This window comes from Pseudophryne corroboree, chromosome 5 (assembly GCF_028390025.1).
Source record: "Pseudophryne corroboree isolate aPseCor3 chromosome 5, aPseCor3.hap2, whole genome shotgun sequence".
Classification (NCBI taxonomy): Eukaryota; Metazoa; Chordata; class Amphibia; order Anura; family Myobatrachidae; genus Pseudophryne; species Pseudophryne corroboree.
The window spans coordinates 589,693,071-589,711,634 of NC_086448.1; the positions used below are offsets into that span (position 1 = coordinate 589,693,071).

Consider the following 18,564-nt stretch of genomic DNA (forward strand, 5'->3'; position numbering starts at 1 on the left):
TATACATCACTAATAACAATAATGAACACTGGTATTGGAATCATTTTCAGAACTAAGATCTGTAGTAGTAATAAGAGGAAACACAAAATACACAGATGATATGATGGAAGTGATTGACAAGTGGAGACTGAACCACCTCCAATCACATTGGAGGGTGGCAATCAAGGACAATCAAAATTGACCTATCACTACAGCGATTGTGTTATATAATGGCTGTAGGAACATGTGCATGTAACCCTAGACAAAGGCATCCGTGCTGAAACGCGTTGGGATTCATTGATACCACACTCACTCATAGATTCACAGATTCCCCTCTCCGGCCGGAGAAGGGAATACGGCACTTTCAACTGTGCACAAACAGAGCGCTCACGTGACACTGAACGTGACGCGCGAACCCGGAAACAGCAGGACGGGACACAGACAAGGAGGAGACGGAGGAGACCGGCGGCCGCTGGGCAGCGCACGTAGCGAAGGAGACAGAGGACACCGAGGACGGACAGCCTGAGGTGGGGTAAGCAGAGACGCGGCTCACCGGCGGCAGCCACAATACCTGCCCCCGGCGGTAAGTGTAAGGATACACAGCCCACTATCCCACACCTCAGTGCTACACACAGAGGCTTGATGACAGGCGGGACGCCGCACTGATCATACACTGCCAAGTACCATCTGACACCCTGCCTCAGAGGGAACATAGGCACTCACCACTCCTATGGTAAAGGTGACCCGCAGGGACACCTGACATTCACCTGAGCTGGGGTCTATCTTGTATACCAATAGGAAGGTATACTGTTAAAGGGTAGTCTGCAGGACACACCTGACAGTGATAAACGAACAACTTTAAGGAACTAACAATACAAATAAGAGGTTGCTGATATAAGGACAGCTTATATACTGCCTTGGACACCGCACACACGAATAAAGCATATGGTACTTATCCTCTCAGATTGATCATTATTCACACACACATGTAAGGTATTCACAAATCTCACCCAGATTATCAACACCTATTCCATTCACCCTTATAATCACCAATCAGTGCGCTAACCTTTCCAATCATTATTCCACTAAAGGAGGTAGGACGCCTTCAGGTTCAGCAGCACTTTCTGGTACCCTTTCCCTGTGAGCGCAGCTTCCATCCCTTTCTAAAGACCTTTTGACCTATCGGCATTTTAATTGTCGGCATTTTGACCTTGTCTGTATTTTAAATATTGGGATTTTGACCTTGGGATTTTTCCCATCGGTCAATTTTTGTCAGTATTTTAACCGTCGGAATTTCATACTAAACCCCTCACAGCAGCAGGACACGCATACATGCCACACATAATGTGCACGCACAAATTTTTTATATATAATAATCATTTTATATACTACTGCTGCTAGTGTAACAATCGCTCCACGCTGCAAATCCCACAGATGGTGTTGTTTACCCATTGTTTAATGAGTGATACACTTCATTAGCCTCTGCATTCCTTCGCCTTTCTGTTCTTTTACAGATTCAGACATCTTACATTTGGTGTTTTGTTTTTGTGGGGATTTCATGTCCTACTGATTTTATTATTATTCTTTTTATGATTTTCAATGAATTATCCAATTTTTGACAATATGTTCCTGTAAGTATAGTGTTTTGAGAGTTTGAGTAGAATTAAACTGATGGATGTTGTTTTGTTGTCCTAATTCCAAGTGTGCAAGGCATAATATTCTGTTTGCTTTGGCATGGGAAGGAAAAGTAGAAGAGATGAACAGTTTTCCACTGACTCCTTACCATTTGTCTGTCTCACACTAATGACCGTTTTTTTCTGACTAAATATTTTTGTCGATATACATTATCTGTTTTGCAACAGATTGTTGTAAACTCAACATAATCATAATGAAAATCATTACTTTAGGCTAAGAATGTAAGAGTGTGATGTGTTTCATAGATAATATTTTGTAACTTTGTTGTCTGTACTAATAAATACCAAAAATGTACTGTAGGTATGAGGATACACTGGACATTTTAGTTCACGAAATATGGGTTTTAAGACTGATAATTTGTTTTAAAAAAATGTAATCGTTTAAATGGAATGTGGCCAATTGTGTGTTGAACGTGGCAGTGCAATATTTTAGCAAGCATTGTTCTAGTCATTGTTTATTTACAACGCACTACAGACAAGGAGCTTTGCGGGGGCTCAGGACACCTTATGATTCGGTCCTCTTCGTGCACCCAGTTACAATGCCTTTGGCTTGTCCTTGCCTGCTCCGTCTCTTCTTCCTCATCGATGCCGGGAGGAGGCTGTGTTCTATGATTCCCCATTAACTGAATTATAAGACGGGGCTGAGACAGAGATAATCAGCTAAATAATTTGCATAGTTGACATTCAGGATTAAGTTAATGGTGATTAGCATATAAGTATTATAAATTACAAATAAAAAATAAATAAATAAATAACTATAAAACATAGAATTTGACGGCAGATAAGAACCACTTGGCCCATCTAGTCTGCCCTTTTTTTAACCATATTTTTATCTCAAAACTTATTTGATCCTTATTTCTTTGTAAGGATATCCTTATGTCTATCCCATGCATGTTTAAATTGCTCTACTGTTTTAGCCTCTGCCACCTCTGATGGGAGGCTATTCCACTTGTCAACTAGCCTTTCTGGGAAGTAATTTTTCCTCAAATTTCCCCTGAACCTCCCCCCCTCCAGTCTCAGTGCATGTCCTCGTGTCCTATTGCTTCTCTTCATTTGGAGAATGTTTCCCTCCTGGACTTTGTTAAAACCCTTGATATATTTGAAAGTTTCTATCATGTCCCCCCTTTCCCTTCTCTGCTCCATACTATACATATTGAGATTTCTTAGTCTTTCTGGGTATGTTTTGTGATGTAGGCCATGCACCATTTTAGTTACCATTATAGTCTCCCTAATCGTAATTGCATATAATTTAACGTGGTATTTAAAAAGGTTATGATACTCAAATAAATCAGCCTAATAGTATGGCTGCATGTGGTCATCTAGCTGTGGCTCGCCACCTGCTTAGAGCTGCATTATGGGGAAGACAGGGTGACTTTGTGTTGGGGAGGTAATCCTTCCCCACAGGATCGACTTAGTAGTACATGGTATGTTTTAGAAATTTTGCTATGGGCCCCCGTGGGTTTAGCTATGTCCCTGACTACAAATTCTGAAGTACTTGAATTACTGATATGGAAAAACGCTTGTACAGATGTGTCCTCTCTCATCTTAAACACTATTTGCAGCAAATGCGACTGGTGTGCCAGTGTATTTGTAGTGCTTACACAGCTGCTTCCATTGGAATGCATGGTGTGTACGCACGCCGCCACAACTAGTCGCAGCAGGGTGCGTAAATTCACTACAGCAATGTGTACGGGCGCTGAAAGTGACTTCATGTATGATGAGTCAGGACACATCTACAGTATATGTGTGTTTATATGTAATAAGTGTCTATATAAATAAAAGTACACTTCAGTGTGACTTTGTATTCAGATATGTTTCTTGAGATTTCACAGCCATTGTTAGGTTGGTAGTTTGAATAGGTGTGGGCAAAAGGTGTAGGTTATAATAAACATATTGTTTACATTGCACAGAGTAATAAAACGTTTATGACATTTATCTACAGTTACACCTAGAATTAGATCAGCTATAAATTATTATATTTTTTACTACTTAGTTTAGTAGATGGGATGCATTGATGAATAAGGTATTGTTAGTGTAATCTTTGTTCTGCACTTTCAGTAATGTTAATCTTAATGTTGCTCTGGCTTAATTGGGGCAATTAATATCTGAGGAATGTTCGGTTGCATAGATTACTCTTAATTATGGTATCACATAACTGCATATTTTCCTGTCCATATCTATGGGATAGGAATTGAATTGCCCCAAACACTTCCAGGTTTTTATAGTTATTTTTCATTAAATGGAAACCGATAGCTTTAGTTCACATTTTAAAACACATTTGTTGTATGTTAACAAAGTTATGTTCTGTAGACAGGATCTAAAACCAGTTATTTTTCAATGAACTTTTCCTTTGCCAGACAGCAGCCCTGGAATCTCAGTTTGCTTCTGTACTTCATTCTCTTTGGCCATGGCTTTTGATGGATGATACGTTGATGCAAGGTGCTTTACAATTACTTTGTGTCTACACAGCAAACTTTCCTGCAGGTAAAGAAAAAGACACATTTTTCCTGCCCATACTGTATATCTTTCATGCCCAAACTTAATTTCATAAAGAACTGAAAAGATTATAGTTTCATGTGCTCTTCATATTGCTCTATGCTTGGGCACTAAACACTGTTTTATTTTATTTGTGACTGTTTTATTTATTTATTTGTCTTTACTGCTGTCAAATGCTCTGCATAGAACCCACATCCTGTCTCTATCTCCAAATTCACTCATTCTTGCTTTCTCTCTTTGCTTATACTGTAGCAACGCTTTTTACAACATCCTTTTCTTGATGGTTGTTATTGAACAGTATTTTCTCTACCTCAGTTATTCCTTTCAGTTACTTACCAGTGAAAATATTGTTCAGTAACGTCTTTTTGGTACAACAACATTTTACTTTTAATTTATAAATTTCACAGTTAATTTTTTAAACATAGTTTAATAGTTAAACACTTTAATCAGCTGTGGTAATTGTGTACTTTATCTGTACTGTACTTTTAGTTAAATATTTATTCATGAGGGCATACTGTTTCTCCCCCCCCCCCCCCCCCCCCCATTGTAAAGCATGCAGTTCGCTATGTTGGACAAACACTACAGTCACGACCAGCCAGCCTTCACAGAAATCCCAAATGAACAACTCGCTCTTGCACAGTGTGTTGAAGATTGCCGCAGAACCTGTATCCAGTGGCACCAACACACAACAGGTGGCATTTGGTCTGCTTTCCAATCTTGTTGGTACTCAGGACTGCAAGTGTATCATTCAGAAGGTATGACAATTTAGGGATTGTAAAATGTGCTCCTAGACATTTAGAGACTGACAATACATACCCATGCTTTTACAAGATAATATCTATTTATTTGGCAGAGCTTTTAATTTGCTTTCATTTTGTTAGAGTTAATTAGGGATAATATGTCATGTGTAATTATTTGTTTACCCAACATTGATTGTAACCTTGAAATACTATATTATTCACAAAAATATATTCTACCGAAATAATGATCGTCATGTTTAAGACATTTCAATAACCCTGCGTCTAAAGCTCTGCACTAAGCTATTTATGTAGTGACTCTGCCCCGTGTGGTAAGCCTCGGAGGATGCATTTAACGCAGATTTTTCCTCGCAGCCTCAGGAGGTGCAAGAAAAAAATCTGCATTAAATGCACTCTCTGGGGCTTACCATGCAGAATAACCAATAGATTCTGGGCACTTATCCCTGAATCTTTGGGGTAGCCACGGGTTTACTTTTACTGTCTAATAATTGAATAACTCCGGGCGTTAAAGCCAGAACTTTACCACTGCTAATGAAATCTGCCCCAAGTTACAGGTAATTTACCAAAACAAATAATGTATTTTCTTTAATGTGCAATGCAGTGATAAAACTATGGTTACTTTCAATCACTTACTATTGCAGATATAACTGGAAACTTACTTGGCCAGTTCTCCAGTTCAAATTTAACATACTGTATCAATAACATTTACGGTGGAAGTGAGACACTATAGGGTGGTATGGCATAACAGCACTTTTCTCCACTGCTTATCTAATGGTGGGTACACACTATGCGACACAATCTATGAGCGATATGGCATAGTTTTACCCCTCCTGGGCCGAGCCGCCGATATAGTACATACACACTATGCGATATTGCATAGTGACGTCATGCCACGGTCTGCCCAAACATGCAGCTCCTGACAATATAGTCAGATTGAGCTGCATGTGCTGGCGACAATGGGGGTCATTAACGACCCCCGGGAGGGTGCATCGGCCATTGCTGGCAGCATACACACTGGACGATATTGTAAACAATATTGCTCAGGAGGGAAAAATGAGCGATATTGTTTACAAAATCGCCTAGTATGTACCCACCATAGCTCAAACATGGACAATTAAGACAAATTTGTCTCCAATTCAAAAACCATAGTGGGTAAACTGGCTATCTGTATCAGTGCATGTTCCAGTCATTATTACTTAATTTGCAAGAGATACACTGTAAAATAAATGTGTTTTCTCCTAAAATGGAACTGCAGCACACAAAACACAAACCAGTCCTTATATTAATTTCTTCTATTTTATGCAACACAATTCTTAGCCTTACAGTATACAGACGTGTCCCCATACATCATTGCTTCAGTCGTGGCAAACAGCCCTCTTGGCGCACCAGGTCCCGTGAGATTCTGCTAGTGTCGGGCACCTTTTACTGTATGTATGTATTGGTCATAATGCAATGTGATATGACACTTGTGTAACTGTGTGCGACTGAGTCTCTGATTCTGTATACAAAGTCCTACAATGTAGCAGCCACTGCTTTGTTCCAATACAAGATCCATAGTGTTCTGTATACAGACTCAGGCAGATTCAGTTGCTGGTGGGAAATTTAGAAAATTCCACATCTGCAGGGTTGTGGTATTCAATTGCAGAACTGAAAATGAGACACGTGATTTCTGTAGAAATCACTGCGTTTGTTTTCAGGAGCCTCAAGAGCAAATCAGATCTTTCCTAAAATCATTACTTTTAGGAAAAATCACTGTGACTTGCTCTGGCACCCCGGCAGTAATCCCTCTAAGGGGACTAATTGAGCAATTATTTACAATTAGCTGAATCCGTCAGTGATCACTCACCCTTTGAAGCAGTGGCCTCTGCATCCAGCTTCAAAAGCCAACCCACCCCCATACCCCCCGGAGCCAGCTGTTGTGCTTCACACACACCCCCGGAGCCTCCCAGCAGCCCCCTCCCCAGTTGGAAGATGGAGGGCAGACCACCATAGGGGTTTCCTTTTTTTTTTTTTCACGTGTTGCAGGGTTGTTGTTTTTAACTGTATACTGTGGGTATTGGAAGCGTGCATACCCGTGGTAATCCACAATTGCGTGCGAGGTACACAAATTGAATGCCCCCCTATGTCACACACAATATACAAGTGTTGCATATCAATTGAATCAGCACAGTCTTCTGGTGCACTGCATGGCGTAATGAGGCTAGATGTATAAGGACACATCTGTTGCTTGCTTTCAGTTTCTGCCATGATTAATAGATTTATGTGAACTACACAAGACCATTTCTCTGGTTTTGCATACTACTGTATATGTAAAAATTAATATGTATGCATACTGGCTGTTATTCTTTGTATCCTTTCCATTTACTGTATGTTAATTTTCCCATTTGTCCCAGTATTTTGTGCCTGGAACAGTTTGCAACTAATCATAGCTTTGTTTTTTTTTTTCATTTTCAGAGCAATTTCTTACAAAATTTTCTATCACTATCATTGCCGAAAGGAGGAAACAAGAACCTTGGTGTTATGGCTAACCTATGGCTTACATTTTTATGGAATTTGTCATTGGGAAATGATGGTCAGTTGATGATCATGAAGTTGAAAGGAAGTTTAGATCTTCTTCTAGAGATTACAAAATATAAACAGAAATGTAAATTCCCTATGGTCTTGCTAATTTTGCATAACATCTGCTTCAATCCAGCCAACAAACCCAAGATACTGTCCAATGGTAAGCTACCACTGTAATGGAATAGAGGAATGCGTTAATCTCAAACCTGGGCAATCTTTTTTAAGGGGTGGTGTCACATGGGGAGCCTTGAACGCTAGAAAACTGCTAGTTTTCAGATTACTATGCGCTGACTCAATGATTAGGGCAGTGGATCTCAAACTGTGTGCCGTTGCACCTTGGGGTGCCTCGGGGCACTTGCAGGGGTGCCTTGTATTTGTGGTCCAGGACCAATTCAAATTATGTACGGTCAATGTAATAGGCAAAACCAGTGCTTGTGGCTGCTAATCATAAAATATGTAGTCATATTGCAAGGAACCTCTACCATGCTTCACTGTTGCCTGCAGACACTCATTATTGTACCGCTCTCCTTCCCTTCCATGAACAAACTGTCTTCTGTTATAACCAAATATATTAAATTTGGACTTATCAGTCCAGAGCACTTGCTGCCATTTTTCTGCACTCAGTTCCTAGGTTTTCGTGCATAGTTGAGTCACTTGGTCTTGTTTACACATTGAAAGTATGGCTTTTTGGCCACAATTCTTCCATGAAGACCTCTTCTGGACATACTTCTCTGAACAGTATATGCAACACCTGGGTCCCACTGGTTTCTGACAATTTTGAGTTGATGGCACTGACCTCTTCCAAATCTGAAGGGAAGCAAGCATGATGAGTCTTTCATCTAATACACTAAGTTTCATTGGCCGACCACTGTGTCTACAGTCCTCAACATTGCCAGTTTCTTTTGTGCTTCAATGCTGAGAAATACAGGCAGGTACTTATCCATCATGAAATACCATCAGGGATCTGATTGGCTCCAAATTTATTCTGCTGCAGGGCAATGACCCCAAGCATACAGCCAATGTCATTAAAAACTATCTTAAGCGTAAAGAAGGAAAAGGAGTCCTGGAAGTCTATATAGCCCCCGCAGAGCCCTGATCTCAACATCATTGAGTCTGTCTGCAATTACATGAAGAGACAAAAGGATTTGAGCAAGCTTACATCCACAGAAGGTCTGTGGTTCATTCTCCAAGATGTTTGGAATAACCTCCCTGCCGAGTTCCTTCAAAAGCAGTGCAAGTGTACCTAGAAACATTGATGCTGTTTTGAAGGCAAAGGGTCGTCACACTCAATATTATTTTGATTTAGATTTATCTTCTGTTCATTCACTTTGCATTTTGTTAATTGATAAAAGTAAACTGGTAAAACTTCTATATTTTGAAAGCATTTGCAGCATTTTTTTCCACACCTGCCTAAAACTTTTGCACTGTACTGTACATAGACAAAAGACTGTACAGTGTTGTGCTTATCCAAATAAAATCAGGAGTGGCGTGCCAGAGCTACCCCACCTGCAGTGCAAAATGTTTTTACCAAGTTGCAGATTGCTCGTTTTTTTACATTTTGCTGCTAACTCTGAATCGGGCCCAACACATCACACTTAGGAAAATACACTTTACCCTTTCACTGTTACATTATAAATGTGTCTAGAACTACTTAATGCCATACTCTGCATTAAAGAACACTTCAAGCTGTAGTTTGTGTTAATTGTATAGAGTATATCATTAATTTGGTGCATGAGCATTGTCATTTTTTTTCATTAGATAACATTGTGGCTCTTTTTTGTGCCTGCCTGGAAAATAACAATATCAATACCCAAAGAATAGGAGTATCCGCATTATGGGCATTGCTTCACAATTATCAGAAGGTGAGTGCAGCATAAAACTGTAACTAAAATGTAATTTTTTTTTTAACAAATAAGCAGAAAAGAAAACAAATCGGAACATAACTCATCAGACATTTCTGTTTCCTTCATCTGGGGGACACTTCTTAACGATGGGGTTAGTGAGGGATTAGAAGCGTCAGCACTTAATAAGCAAACTTTTTAGCGATATATAAGCTCCTCCCCTTCAATCCCTCCTCAGTTTTCATTATGTGCTGGAGGAAGTAGGTGTAGCACTGAGTTAGCTTGGTATTATTATTATTATTATTATTATTATTCTTGCCTCCATGTCTTTTCTTCCTGGCTTCACCCTTAGTGTGGCTTGGGTCTTAGTAAGATGTGGCTCAGAAACCCCTTTCTTACCTTTACAAATGGCACCTGGCTCCGTGAAGGGGAGTCTGATGGCTGGAGTCCGGTACAGGGATGCGCAGTGGTGTGGAATTATTGCAGGACCTGAGCCAGGAAAGGTGAGGCTGACAGCAGAAGGGAGGGTGGTATGCAGCACGGAAGTGGAGGAATTCCTGCCTAATGAAAGAAGGGGTGGCTGGATTGAAGGCAACAGACTCCTCTCTCACCATAGTGAAAGGGTTGACAGTAGGATACAGTAGTATACAGACTTAGTCACACAGAATATACAGTAAGTATCAAATTAATTAGCACAGTCTCTTTGTGAATACTAGTCACATTGCGTTGCAACTTAGATGCATTTTCAGCAAAAAATAGACGCCTAATTTTAGCAGTGTTGCATGGGACCTGGCAACTTGTGCTGGCCCACTGGAAGAACCAGCCTGGGTTAGACCTTTTGCACTGTCTATAGCTTCTGTTATGAGTAGAGACTTGTCTAATTTTGTGTCCACTAAATGTGCATTTTAATTTTGTGGCCACTCTGGACAAATCAGGTTCACACCAGGGTATATCTAAGATAGAACAGGATACTATACCTTTTATATACTTTTAGACAATCTCCAGATCGTTCTGTAGCCAAGGCACCCAAGAGGTTCCATCTTGGGACGGATTTATGGAAAGGATAGCTTTGATTCTAGAAAGAATATCCTTTTCATTTGAGAAATTATTGGCTACAGCAGAGTCTAAGTCTCACAAGAGACATTGTGTTGAATGAGTGACCGTTTTTTTTTTCTAATCCAGTTAGTCTCATTCATTGAAAGTACTGTTGGTGTACAGGTTGTAGATGATTTAGTCAAAGCTTTTTGCCAGATTCTTTATTTACTGTATGTGATGTCAGTTAAAAAAAAATTTATCTGATGATTAATTCAGGACTAAGACGTTAAAGAATAAAATCTTTTTTTTTTTTCCTTCCTCTGTACAATTGTGTGACTTTATTGCAGAATTGTAGCAAAATTCTGAGAAGAATTTCCAGGTGCCACACAGGTTTTCATGTATGTATCCTATCCCAGACAGTGATATTGTGCATAGAGAACAATCACCAAGGGTAGATGTTCCTATAGTAAGATTGTCTAAAGCTTTGTCCCTCCCTATTCTGGACAGTGCTTCCTTTAAACAACACTTAGACAATAAATGTGAAAGTACTCTTAAATATGTATGTTTGGCTGCAGGGGTTACACTTAGATCTACCTTAGACCTTCAACTTAGCAAACGCTATTGAGAAATGGGCTGACCTATTGATAGAATAAATTAAGACGTATTCACCTAAATCTTTAGCAGAACAACTCAGAGTAGGTGCAGAATACTTAGTTGAGGCTGCCTTAGACACATCTTTGAGGCAGTCTAAAATATACGTTATGGTAAGAACTTACCATTGATAACGGTATTTCTTCGAAGTCCACAGGATAACAATGGGATATGATGAAGCGACAGCGGATTTGCACCAATCTGTCAAAGCTTTCCGGCCTCCCAGCATGCAATGGGCCTGTCCATATATCCCCGCCTCCTGACTCAGGCAAATCAGTTGTATTCCAAAGCTCAAGGCAGGAGCATCCTAGATAGCTCTAATCAGGCGATAAGAACACACATGCACACCCTTCCGTACAAGAAGGAAGAGGTTAGTGAGTAAAAGGATCCTCAAATCAGGTGCGTCAGGGTGGTATCCCTGTGGACTTAGGAGAAATACCGTTATCAACGGTAAGTTCTTACCATAACGTATATTTCTCCGGCAGGGTCCACAGGTTATCCGCAGGATAACAATGGGATTTCCCAAAGCAATTTAGTGGTGGGGACGCTTCTGATTGGACAGGAGAATCCTTGGCCTGAATTCAGCGTCATGAGAGGCAAGGGTATCCATGGCATAATGTCTAATGAATGTGTTAATGGAAGACCATGTGACTGCCTTACATATCTGTTCTGCAGAAGCACCACGTTATGCTGCCCATTATGGACCTACCTTACGAGTAGAGTGAGCAGCGACATTAACCGGAACAGGGACATCATCTTGAGAATATGCTTCTGAAATCATCATCCGAAGCCATCTTGCCAGTGTCTGCTTATCAGCAGGCCATCTCTTGTGAAATCTGTAGAGAATGAAAAGAGAATCTGTCTTTCTGTTGGCACTGCTATGATCCACGTAGATCATTAATGCACGGACCACGTCCAGCGATGCATCTCCTGCAGAAAGGCCCGGTACCTGGAAAGCTGGGACTACAATTTCTTCATTAAGGTGGAATTTAGACACCACCTGCAGAAGATAGCCAGATTTAGTTCTGAGAACTGCTTTATCTGGATAAAATATCAGAAATGGGGAATGACATGACAATGCTCCTAAATCTGAAACTCTTCTAGCTGATGCCATAGAAAAAAAACTTTAACTGTCAACTATTTAAGATCCACTTTATTAAGTGGTTCAAATGGGGCAACTTGAAGGGCTTTCAGGACTAGATTTAAGTCCCAAGGCACTGTAGGTGGAACAAAAGGAGGTTGAATGCACAGCATTCCCTGGAAAAAAGTATACACATCCTGTAAGTTGGCAATTTTCTTTTGGAACCATACAGTCAATGCTGACACTTGCACTATCAAGGAATCCACCTTCAAATCTTTATCCATTCCTGCCTGAAGGAATGCGAAGACCCTGGAAACTCTGAAAAACTTAGGGTCCATTTTCCATTTACTGCACCAATGAATATAGGTTTCCCATATTCGGTGATAAATGCGAGCTGAGGAAGGTTTCCTTGCTCTGAGCATAGTTTGAATTACCTGTTGTGAGAATCATCTTGACTTCAGTATAGAGGTTTCAAGAGCCACGCCGGCAAAGACAGTAAATCTGGATGTTGAGGGAGCAGAAGTGGAGCATCCATTGACATTCTCTGCAGATCTGTGTACCAATGCCTTCTGGGCCAAGCCAGAGATATTAGTATCACGGCACCTTTCCCTTGCTTTATCTTTCTCACCACCCTGGGTAATAAGGTGATTGAAGGAAACACATAAGCCAGATGAAAGTCCCATCTCACCGACAGGGCATCCACAAAGATCGCTCTGGGATTGTTTGTTGTTCAGACGGGACGACATGAGATCTATCTCTGGCAATCCCCACTTGTCTACTAGAGTCTGGAAGACCTCTGGGTGTAGAGCCCATTCGCTTGCCTGAATGGCGTGTTGACTGTGAAAATCCGCTTCCCAGTTTAGGACTCCCGGAATGAACACAAGGCTGGATGATGATGTTCTGCCCATTTTAGTATGTGACTTACCTCCGTCGCTTTTCAGCTGCGAGTTCCTCCCTGATGGTTGAGGTATGCTACTGCCGTCGCATTCTCCAAGCGTATCTGGACTGGTTTTCCCCGAAGAATGTCCTTTGTCTGACTCCGTGCCATGTATATGGCCCAAAGTTCCAATATATTTATTGGCAGGCAACCTTTTACCTTGGTCCATTGCCCTTGAAAACACAACCTTCCTGACATTGCTCCCCAGCCCTGGAGACTGGCATCTGTCATCAGAATTTCCCAATCTGATATCCAAAAGGGACTACCCTTGTCCTGATGGGATGTCTGTAGCCACCAGGCTAATGACCTACTTACTTCAATCTTAAGAAACATAGTCTGTGTTTTTATCATCTGATGCAACCCATTCCATTTGGCAAGAATCAGACGCTGCAGAGGCCTCAAGTGGAATTGTGCATATTCCACCATGTCGAATGTTGACACCATCAAATCCATCACACACATTGCTGCGTGAATGGATACCTTTTGACTGTGTAGCAAGTCCTGAATCCTTGACTGAACCTTGGATATCTTGTTCAGAGGTAACATTACTCTCTGAAGACTTGAATCCAGTACAGCCCCCAAGTGAGTCATCCGATGTGACGGAACCAGAGATGATTTTGCCCAATTTATGAGCCACCCGTGCTTCTTCAGACACGTTATTGTCTGTTGCAGATGACATAGGAGCAATTCCTGTGACTGTGCCAGGATTAAAAGATTGTCGAGGTATGGGAAAATTCTTATCCCGTACTGGTGGAGATAAGCTGCCATTACCACCATAATCTTGGTAAATACTCTGGGGGCTGTGGCTAACCCAAAAGGTAGGGCCTGGAACTGAAAATGCTGTTGGAGGATAGCGAACCTGAGATAGCACTGATGGGACAGTGCTATAGGAACATGTAGGTAAGCATCCTTTATATCCAGGGATACCATATAATCCCCTGTCTCCATGGCCAAAATGATGGAACGTTAAGTCTCCAAGTGAAACCGAGGTAACAAAATGTATTTGTTCATCACTTTGAGATTGTTAATGGGCCAAAATGACCAATTTGGCTTCTGAACTAAAAACAGGTTGGAATAAAACTCCTGTCCTCATTGTGCATGAGGAACTGGAATGACTACTCCTGACTGAAGCAATTTCTGAACTGCCTCTTGCAAAGCCGTGGCCTTCGTCTCTACCCGAGACGGGCTGTTACAAAAAAACCATCGAGGAGGGTGCTTCTTGAAGGCAAAAGCATAACCTAGAGATACCACTTCCTACCCCCAGGCTTCTGTTGTAGACTGCTGCCAGATCTGTGCAAACTGAAGAAGTTGGTCCCCCATCCTGGTATCCCCCAGGTGGAGGCCCGCACCATCAGGCTGATGGCTTATCTGTTTTGCCAACAGGTCCTCTGGTAGCCCAATGCTTTTTAGTCTTACCAGACTTGTCATATTGGGACTGCCTGCTATCACTTTTACCTTTTAGCTTTTCCTTGAGACCGAAAGGGCCGGAAAGCTGGAAATTTAGGTTTGAAATTGTATGTGGAAGGAAACTTTACTTTCTTGGAGTCTGCTTCTGACTACAAAATATTTGTCAATTCTTTACCAAAAAGAATATCTCCAGTATAGGGCAAAGATTTCAAATCCTCCTTCTGAATCATCTTTCCACGTACGTAGCCAAACTCCTCTGCGAGCAGCTATTGTTGAAGCTGATGCCCTGGAGGCAATAATACCCATATCCAATGCTGCTTCTTCCAAGAACATTGCAGCATGTTTTATATGTGCTATATGGGATTTTTGCTCTCTAGATGCTGTTGAAAAATCCCCCTCCAATGCATCAGCCCAAGCAGCCACTGCCTTTGCCATCCAAACTGAAGCCATGGCTGGCCTTATGACTGCCCCAGACAGGTAAAAAAATGTTTTTAGAAAACCATCCACTCTCCTATCTGTGACATCATTTAATGATGTTGAAGGAAAAGGTAATGTAGATTTTCACACTAATCTAATCACATGCGTATATACTTTAGGAGCCACCTCCCTTTTTAAACAATCCCCAGCTGGAAGAGGATAATTGGAATTCCATTTCTTAGGAATTCTAAACTTCTTCTTAGGCGTAGCCCAAGCCTCTTCCATGATTTCCGTCAGCTAATCTGATCCTGGAAACTCAGTTTTAACTTTTTTGGGACGTTTAAGCACAGGTGCCTTGGTTTTTAACACAGGCTCCGCTGAATCCTCTAAGGATAGAATGACTTTCATTGCTTTAGTTAACTCCGCTATATCCACTGAGCTGAGACCTTCCTCCTCCTCTTCGTATGCCGAAGTAGAATTAATTGCGCTTTCATCCTCACCTGTGAGGATGAAGATTTACTTACCACTGGCTTATCAGCCTGTTTCTTTTGAGAGGCCGCTACTGGAAGTGATACACCACAGGTGGGAAGCTGCATATAAGGGTTAATTGTGTAACCTATCCCCGGTACAGGATTTGGAGGAATTATCCTTTCAGCTATACTGGATAAAGTCTGTGCAAACATAGCCCAAGGTGGATCATCCTACACCTGAATCTGCCTTGTATTTTTCAAGAACCCCTGGTGAAAGCTAAAACAATTTGCACACAAACCTTTGCCGCTCTTAGGCATGATAATCAACACTTCCACAGTGTACTGCACAATTTGTGACTATTTAAGCTTTTTAAAGTGACCTACAATCCGATCCTACCCATGCACCAACATTGAGGATCAAATAGAACAAAACTGACAGAATATAGTAAAGTCAGCAATTACACTAGCAGTCAGTCACATGTTATACATTAGTACAATAAACAACATGAGCACATCAACTACAACTACATTTCAAGTATGTAGGGCAATATATTACTGAATCATGTTTAAACAGATCTACCGTATTCAGACGCGTTGCGAAAGAAACAGCAGTAAATGTATACAGACTCATATGCAATAGGCACTTATTTAACTATTCATACTCAAAAATGTAGATAGAGACTTAGTGCTGTATTACCTGTACTCAGTAGAGTGGGATACAGGGAGACTCACCTCGCTTCCAGGACCGATCAATACGTTCGTGAACACTGAGTGGATCCAGATGCTGCTAGTGTACACTGCCGCTCCATGAACCTATAGTGAACACAGATGCACCAGTCACACAGCCGCCTATGCTGCGACTGGGTCCCCTTCGTGTACAGCGTCTGATACGGGAAACAGTTCATGGCGGGAGACTCGGAGGAAACTGGTCATGAACCGGGTGGGGGGGGGGGCGACCAGGAGAGCGTCTGACTCCCTACTGCTGACATCAACCATAGGGATCGTGGCCTCATACTATTCCTGGAGCTTATGATCCCTAATAGCGCTGGTGCACCCGAGGTGGCAGCCGCGTCAGCGACTGTTTGGTACTCTCCTCCCAAAACAGTGCGGCTGTGTTCGTATTCCCCTTCCAAGTGGAACCGATGCCTTACCTTCTCCCCATGCTCAGGCCACAGCCTGGTAACGTCTGCTGGACCTGCAGATATTCGACACAGATGCCCACCGAAACAGCACTGTACTCGTGGGTAAGCGTTGTCGCGACCCGGTGGAGAGCTGTTGGAGTGACTCTTTCTAAGACGCTGTTTAGAAAGATTGCTCAGAAAAATAGTAAGACTATAAAAATAAAATAAGAAAGCTTATGGCTGCTAAAAACCAGCAGACCATTAACCATGGTCCGGCTTCTGCCGCACCAAACAAAAAACTGATTTGCCTGAGCCAGGATGCGGGGATATATGGATGGGCTCATTGCATGCTGGGATGCCGGAAAGCTTTGACCGATTGGTGCAAATCCGCTGTCGCTTCATCATATCCCATTGTTATCCTGTGGATAACCTGTGAACCCTGCCAGAGAAATATCAGGTTTAGCAGTGGGTGCTGGATGAGTAATATGGTTGAACTGATGAGAGGCAGATACAGAAACACATAAACTTTTGGAAAATTTACCAGTTGTGTACATTTCTACTTGGTCCTGAAATAGACAAAAGGATTTCTGAGGCCACGGGGGGGAAGAGTTCTTTTTTGCCAATGAAAAAATCTTTTAAGGCCAAAAACAGGACTTTCTCTGACGTCCTAGTGGATGCTGGGAACTCCGTAAGGACCATGGGGAATAGCGGCTCCGCAGGAGACTGGGCACAAAAGTAAAGCTTTAGGACTACCTGGTGTGCACTGGCTCCTCCCCCTATGACCCTCCTCCAAGCCTCAGTTAGATTTTTGTGCCCGGCCGAGAAGGGTGCACACTAGGGGCTCTCCTGAGCTTCTTAGTAAAAGTTTAGTTTTAGGTTTTTTATTTTCAGTGAGACCTGCTGGCAACAGGCTCACTGCATCGAGGGACTAAGGGGAGAAGAAGCGAACCTGCCTGCTTGCAGCCAGCTTGGGCTTCTTGGCTACTGGACACCATTAGCTCCAGAGGGACCGAACACAGGCCCAGCCTCGGAGTCCGGTCCCAGAGCCGCACCGCCGGCCCCCTTACAGAGCCAGAATCGAGAAGAGGTCCGGAAAATCGGCGGCAGAAGACATCAGTCTTCACCAAGGTAGCGCACAGCACTGCAGCTGTGCGCCATTGCTCCTCATACACACCTCACACTGCAGTCACTGAGGGTGCAGGGCGCTGGGGGGGGGCGCCCTGAGCAGCAATAAAAACACCTTGGCTGGCAAACATACATCACATATAACCCCCAGGGCTATATGGATGTATTTTAACCCCTGCCAGAATCCATAAAAATGCGGGAGAAAAGTCCGCGAAAAAGGGGCGGAGCCTATCTCCTCAGCACACTGGCGCCATTTTCTCTCACAGCTCCGTTGGAGGGAAGCTCCCTGGCTCTCCCCTGCAGTTACTACACTACAGAAAGGGGTTAAAAAAGAGAGGGGGGCACTAATTTGGCGCAGTATTAATAAAACAGCAGCTATAAGGGGAAAAACACTTCTATAAGGTTATCCCTGTATATATACAGGTTGAGTCTCCCTTATCCAAAATGCTTGGGACCAGAGGTATTTTGGATATGGGATCTTTCCGTATTTTGGAATAATTGCACACCATAATGAGATATCATGTTGATGGGACCTAAATCTAAGCACAGAATGCATTTATGTTACATATACACCTTATACACACAGCCTGAAGGTAATTTTAGCCAATATTTTTTATAACTTTGTGCATTAAACAAAGTGTGTCTACATTCACACAATTCATTTATGTTTCATATACACCTTATACACACTCCCTGAAGGTCATTTAATACAATATTATTAATAACTTTGTGTATTAAACAAAGTTTGTGTACATTGAGCCATCAAAAAACAAAGGTTTCACTATCTCACTCTACCTCAAAAAAGTCCGTATTTCGGAATATTCCGTATTTCGGAATATTTGGATATGGGATACTCAACCTGTATAGCGCTCTGGTGTGTGCTGGCATACTCTCCCTCTGTCTCCCCAAAGGGCTAGTGGGGTCCTGTCCTCTATCAGAGCATTCCCTGTGTGTGTGCTGTGTGTCGGTACGATTGTGTCGACATGTATG

General features: G+C 42.0%; 1 protein-coding gene across 3 annotated transcripts in view; it reads left to right on the top strand.

The window, feature by feature from the left end:
- Window positions 1–18,564, top strand: part of RTTN (rotatin) — a 660,131-nt gene that overhangs the window by 570,048 nt on the left and 71,519 nt on the right. For all 3 annotated transcript variants that reach the window (XM_063923387.1, XM_063923386.1, XM_063923388.1), the window contains exons 45-48: window positions 4,031–4,157; window positions 4,722–4,924; window positions 7,382–7,649; window positions 9,248–9,351. In XM_063923387.1, the coding sequence (XP_063779457.1) occupies window positions 4,031–4,157; window positions 4,722–4,924; window positions 7,382–7,649; window positions 9,248–9,351 (702 nt within the window). The remainder of the gene's footprint in view (window positions 1–4,030; window positions 4,158–4,721; window positions 4,925–7,381; window positions 7,650–9,247; window positions 9,352–18,564) is intronic.